Source organism: Aquarana catesbeiana, linkage group LG03, assembly GCF_042186555.1.
Source record: "Aquarana catesbeiana isolate 2022-GZ linkage group LG03, ASM4218655v1, whole genome shotgun sequence".
Taxonomy (NCBI): domain Eukaryota; kingdom Metazoa; phylum Chordata; class Amphibia; order Anura; family Ranidae; genus Aquarana; species Aquarana catesbeiana.
Window position 1 is genome coordinate 9,686,912 of NC_133326.1, and position 6,799 is coordinate 9,693,710.

Sequence of the window (6,799 nt, forward strand, 5' to 3'; positions counted from 1 at the left end):
TTTTTTTTTTTTTTTTTTTTTTTTTTCCTTTCTTTCTGCTCTACTTTTCCCCTCCTCTTTTGATGATCGGCTTGCCAGTTTGCCCCTCTTGTCTTCTCATGAAATATGCCTGTAGGCCTTCCTGGTTAGGCAAATTATGCGGACCTGCGACTCCATCCGTGAGGTCGGTTAGTTGACATTTTGCTCCGTTAAAAATGTCACTCAATTAAATGACAATTGCGCGGTCATGCTACACTGTACCCTCATGACATTTTAATTTTTTTCACACAAGTGGAGCTTTCTTTTGGTGGTATTTAATCACTACTGGGGTTTTTATTTTTTGCTAAACAAACAAAAAAAGACAGAACATTTAAAAAAAAAAAAAACATATGTCAAAGTTTTTGTTATAAAATTTAGCAAACAGGTAATTTTTCTCCCTCACTGACGTGCGCTGATAAGGCTGCACTGACGGGCCCTGATAAGGCTGCACTGACGGGCCCTGATTACTGGTGGGCATTAATAGGTGGCACTGGTGGGCACTGCTTGGCAGCAGTGGGTCTGGAGTGTGCGGGACCGATGTCCCGTTTACTTCAGACGGTAATCTGTCAGCGTGAGGGGAAAAAAAGAGTCTATTACCGGCTCTGTTTACATCACGTGGTCAGCTGTCATTGGCTGACAGCTTATCACATGGTAAGGGGCCAAGTCTCATCAACTCTCTGATCAGAGCGAGCCGTGTGCGCCCAGCAGGGGACATGCAGGCATCACATGAACGGGAGGACACCCTACCGGCAATTTGTGCTGGGAGTATGTATGTGTGGTTTTCTTGAAAAAATTTTTATTGCTGCTGTAAAGGGTATCCGAAAAATTTTTTGTTGTATGTATACAATGACAATAAAGTATATCTATCTATCTATCTATTTGGGCCTGCACTGTAGCCATCTTTCGGCTATAGCGTGGGCGGCAAGAGGTTAATTTATTTATTTTTTTTTTTTTGCATTGACATTGATTTTCTTTTGCAGAGTGTTCGATAGCAGCAGCCCGAGCTCCACCATTCCACTTCTCACTTCAATCAGGTAATATCTTCCAGCATAAACAGGATCCATTGATCAGCCTTGTAAATGCACCTTTTATAGGAGATGCAGTTATTCAAAAGTGCTGATGTAGACTGTCAATTGGCTGTTATGTGTAAAATGTGCAAAAGCTATAGGCTGCTTAACCACTTCAGCTCCAGAAGATCAACACCCCCCCCCCCCCCCCCCCTCGACCAGGCCATGTTTTGCGATACGGCACTGCGTTACATTAACTGACAATTGCATGGTCGTGGGAGACTGTACACAAATAGATTGTAGGTGATTGTTTACCAAAAAATAGAGCTTTATTTTGGTGGTATTTGATCACCTCTGCGGGGTTTGTTTTTTTTTTTTTTTTGTTCCATTAACAAAAAAAGACCAACCATTTAAATATATATATTTTTTACCTCTATAACACAATAAAATTTTTAAAAATTTCTTCATCAATTTAGGCCAATATGTATTCATATTTTTGGTAAAAAAAAATCCCAATAAGTATAAGTTGATTGGTTTGCCCAAAAGTTATTGAATCTACAAACTATGGTATATTTTTATCTATTGTTGTTTTTTTTTTTTTACTAGTAATGGCACTAATCAGTGACTTACAGCAGGACTACAATATTGCGGCAGACAGTCGGCTGGGAAAGGAGTTAACAGCGGGGACGATCAAAGGGTTAAATGTGTGCCTAGTGATTTTGTGCAGTGTGGGAGGTGCTTACACTAGCGAGAGGCATGAACCCGTGTCTCTGCTTTGCAGGAACACAGGATCCATGCCTTCCCTACTGACGACAAATAGCCGTTCTGCCTGAGTACTGTAGGATCAGCGGATGGCAGTGGACATTGAGCTTCGGACCCGGAAGTGCAGGATCACGTATAGAGAGATTGTGTGTATGTATGTATGTGTGTGTATATATATATATATATATTTTCAATCTCTCTATACGTGTGATCCTGCACTTCCGGGTCCGAAGCTCAATGTCCACTGCCATCCGCTGATGATAGATAGAGAGATATATATATATATATATATATATATATATATATATATATATATATATATATATATTATAAATAAATGTTTTCCTTTCTATACATGATCCTGCACCCGGCGGCCGCCCTGTAGCAGTAAAACTTCACTCCGCCTCCCAGGTGGTTCCACCCCCACAGCCAGTGAGGAGAGAGTGGGGGCTGAGCTGCGCTCCATGTGTGAATGAACACACAGAACAGTGGTTCAGGAGGAAGGGGTCAGGAGCGCCGGTGGAAGAAGAACTTTTAACTCCCCCGATCGTGCCATAGACAAATGATGTCCTCGGTTGGGAGTGGAATACCGGGGTTATGGCTACAGCAATGTTCCATAACCTCGGTATTGTGTGTGTGTGTGTGTGTGTTTGTTTTTTTTTTTTTTCCCAACCGGCAATCTCTACCTGATAAAAGTGGTCCAAGCGGCAATGTAAACAAGGCTGGCTTCTTTTTTTTTTTTTTTTTTTTTTTTTTTTTTGCATTAGATCAATGTTATGTGTTTGGTGTTTTTATAAAAAAATAAATAAAAAAAACCCTGGGAGGCTGAGTGAAGTACCACTTTAACCAGTTCCCGACCGCCCTATAGCAGTTTTACTGCTACAGGGCGGCCGCCGGGTGCAGGATCATGTATAGAAAGGGGAAAAATATATATATATATATATATATATATATATATATATATATATATATATATATATATATATATATATATATATATATATATATATATATATATATATAAAATTTTGGGGGGGTGTTGATCCCACATCTCTCCATAAAGTCACTGCTTATTTCTTAATGTGAAAAGTAATAAAACATTTTTAAAAATGAAAGGTACAGTGAAAAAAAAAAGTAATAAATTTTAATTTAAAAAAAAATAAAAAATTTTAAAGTGCCCCTATCTGCCCCCCCCCCCCCCCCCCCCCCCGTGCTCGCGCACAATGGTGAACACATACGCAAGTCGCACCCACATATGTAAACGGTGTTCAAAGCACACACGTGAGGTACCGCTGCGAATGTCAGAACGAGAGCAATAATTTTAGCGCTAGGCCTCCTCTGTAACTCTAATCAGGTAACCTGTAAACATTTCTAAAGCGTCGCCTATGGAGATTTTTTTTTAAGTACTGTATTTAGCACCATTCCATGAGTGTGCGGAATTTTAAAGCATGTTTGGTATCTATTTACTTGGCTTAACATCATCATTCATATTTTACCAAAAATTGTGTTATTTATGTATCTTTTTGTTTTTTAAATTTATCAAAGTATTTATTTTTTGCATTTGAAAAATCGCTGCCCCTTTTAGGACACGGAGTAATATCTTCTTTCTCCATTGTAGGCATAACAACTTCACCGGCCGCTGGTTGAGCCGTTTCCAAGCGTTGTGGGACCCGAAGCAGGAGGACTGTTTCATGGTGGGCAGTATGAGTCGGCCTCGGCAGATTGAGGTCTATCATGAAGATGGGAACCTCGTAGATTATTTCTGGGATGAAAACCTGAACTCTGTGTGCTCCATCAACATCATGCATCCCACCAGGAGCATCTTAGTAGGTGGGAACAGCAGCGGGAGGCTACACGTGTTCCGGAACCAACGCGCCTGATACAGGAGGCTCTGTGAGGTCGGACTTAAATCCCCAGTCATGGAAGCTGGAGTGTTCATGATAAATCTGCTGCAGTTGTTGTTACTTGAATTATTCCAGCTGTGGAATGGAGCCGGTTCACAACGCATTCATTTCAACGGGTTCCTTCTTCATTGCTGCGACCAAAAAAAAAAAAAATAGTTCCTGCATTACTTTTCTGCATCTTCTTTGTGACTGCAATGACAAAAGTCACAAGGGAGTCGTTTCTTTGTAACTTCCGAGGGTTTTGTAAGTTCAGTAATGTGGCGCACTCTGTATTGTTATTTACCAAAGTCGGAAAGCATCAAGGTGCAAGCATGTCGCAGTTCAAAGTCTGGAACTGGAAATGGCACGACTTTGGAGTCACATCAGTGTGAACCAAGCTTGAGTATTGGGTTATTTGCAGGGGCCCCACATCCCCATTTTCCAAAGCACTACACAAAATCCTATTGAAAATGGACTTTATAGGTGCCCAAAGACCACCATAAAATATCTAATAAACTGTCATAGATAATGATCTCCTAAAGGATCATAAAATAATTTTTAGATATTTATTGATCGCATTAAAAGTTTACATATTACATAACATGTTAAAAAAAAAAAACCCTTTAAGGGATGTGTGACTCCCTCCTATTTAGGGATCCCTGGACGTCTCTCTTTACAAACCCTTCCACCATACAAATTTTGTTAGATCTCAGCAATCCTTGCCGGTAATATCAATAATTTGTCTTGGCGTGTATCGCCACTATTTACAAGGCTTCATCGGGGAACCTGGTTTCCTCAACACCGGGGTAATAAAACCGCATTGAATGTGCAACAATCTTTCGGGACATACAACTCGCTCCCGCCACAATTCCGGTCCTCCGACTTTGGCGTCACCTGGCTCCGACCCGCACGTATCGTCACAAGACTTACATGGCACATAGTCCGGTTGAAAAAAGACATATAAAAAAAGTCCTTATAGTTCAACCAATGCTTCATCAGGGAATCTTGTTTCCTCGACACTTTTCGCAGGATAATAAAACCTGCATTAAATGACTAATAATCGACTTGCTTCCACCACATTTCCGTTCCTCAGACTTCGCTGTCACCTGGCTCCGCCCTACGTGTGTTACTGGTCACGAGACTTCATCAGGGATCTTGTTTGCTTGACACTTCGCGGGGTAATAAAACCACATTGTGCAACAATCTCTCGGGACATATGACTTGCTCCCGCCACATTTCTGGTCCTCCCAACTTCGGCGTCGCATGGCTCTGCCCCACTCGTGTCGTCACTTGTCACGGGACTTCATCAGGGTTTCTTGTTTCCTCGACACTTCGCAGGGTAATAAAACCGCAATGAATGTGCGACAACACTCTCGGGACATACAACTCACTCCCGCCACGTTTCCGGTCTTCTGACTTTGCCCCACGCATATCGTCCCTAGTCACGAGACTTCATCAGGGATTCTTGTTTCCTCTACACTTTTCGCAGGGTAGAACCCGCTTCCTCGGAAGAATGGGGGAGAACAATAAATGTGCAACACACAAGAGTTGCTCATAGTGCAAAGTTTAAATTATTTATGATGATTCAAGATGATAAAGCTTTTAGCTGTAATATAGGCCTAAATCTGCTACCCCCACTCTGGGGATTTGTGTAGACTGCCCTTCGCTTGCCCATTTTAATATTCAGGGGTTACTGTGCCTTTTTAAGGGCTCAGCTGCTCCCCTGCGCGTCTTTGTAAGATTAACTCAGAGCCACATAGAGGATGCCATAGTGCACTTCATCAGGATATCTTGTTTCCTTGACCCTTTTCACGGGGTAATAAAAACGCATTGTGCAACAATCTCTCGGGATATTTCCGGTCCTCCAACTTTGCCGTCACCTGGCTCCGCCCCCACATGTATAGTTGCTAATTATGAGACTTCATCAGGGGTCTTGTTTCTTTGACACTTTTCGTGGGTAAAAACCCGCTTACTCAGGAGAATGGGGGAGAACAATAAATCTGAAACACGCAAAAGAGTTGATCAGAAAGTGCAAAGTTTTGATTATCGTGATGTTTCAAGATGATGATCAAAATGTTGCACCGTTATACAGTCCTTTATTGGGTTTTTTAACATGTTATGTAATATGTAGTTGTAATAATGCTATCAATATATCTTGGGTATCTAAAGTCAATTTTTAATAGTATTGTCTGTGTGTGATTCCAGTTGTGGACTAATTAACTGTTTTCAAAATAAATTTATTTTATTAGATTCACTTTGTATATTTTGTTTTTGTATGTATTTTTCATGTGCAACAATTGTTTGTATAAAAAAAATATATAATAAATATATGTTAACTTTTACAGTGCTTATTGTTCCTCACCTGAATGTTAGAAGTAGCAGTGCGCATGCGTTATGTCGGTAAGCGCACTTCCATCGTCTCCTCTTCCTGCCTGGTGGTCAGTGTGATCCTTCAGTCCGCTCCTGTGGATCGCACACGGCTTGGCACAGTTACTGTGGCTCAATGATGCCAATTTTCTCCCCTTGCAGTCAGGGGGTGAGCTGTGCTCCCACGACCCGCTCGGTCTGCCAGTGCATGTGATGTATTGATTTCAGTGTGTTGAAAGTGAAAGTTGAACGCTAATGTTAAAGCACTTAGGAGGATAAGTGTCTCCTATTCAGATTAAATATAACTTGATGTGAGCTGCTAAAGCTAATTGCCCGGCTGCAATGCTTGCTGCAGCAGTAATGACCCCTTTCAGTTGGCGTCACTAACCTGCAATATGAATGTAGAGCAGGAGCTCCAGTCTCTGACCCACAACTGTGCAAATCGTTTAGTTCCAAATTTAGCTTAATGAATTTCAACAAATTCGTCAATTCGGAAGCCTCCGAATTTACGAAAACCCGTTTACGAATATTCGGAAAAATATGTTAAATTCTAAATAATAACTAACTATTAAATTTAAAGGTATTGGAATTTCCTTTCAAATCTGGCCGTTCGTGAACGTAACGAATACACGTTTATCCGAAGTTACGAATTATCCAAAATATCGACTGCCGTTTCTAAACGAATGGAACATCACGACTTAACCACTTGCCCACCGCCGGCCGTCATATGACGTCCTTGACTTTGTGAGGGGATATCTGAAT

The 6,799-nt window shown here is 41.2% G+C and overlaps 1 protein-coding gene across 1 annotated transcript in view; it reads left to right on the forward strand.

Moving 5' to 3' along the window:
- The window catches only part of WDR76 (WD repeat domain 76), a 44,570-nt gene extending 38,558 nt beyond the window's left edge, over positions 1 to 6,012 (forward strand). Inside the window, 2 exon segments of the mRNA XM_073618249.1 lie at positions 999 to 1,052; positions 3,406 to 6,012. Coding sequence (XP_073474350.1) covers positions 999 to 1,052; positions 3,406 to 3,667 — 316 coding nt within the window. The 3' untranslated portion in view covers positions 3,668 to 6,012.
- Positions 6,013 to 6,799: the final 787 nt, after the last annotated feature.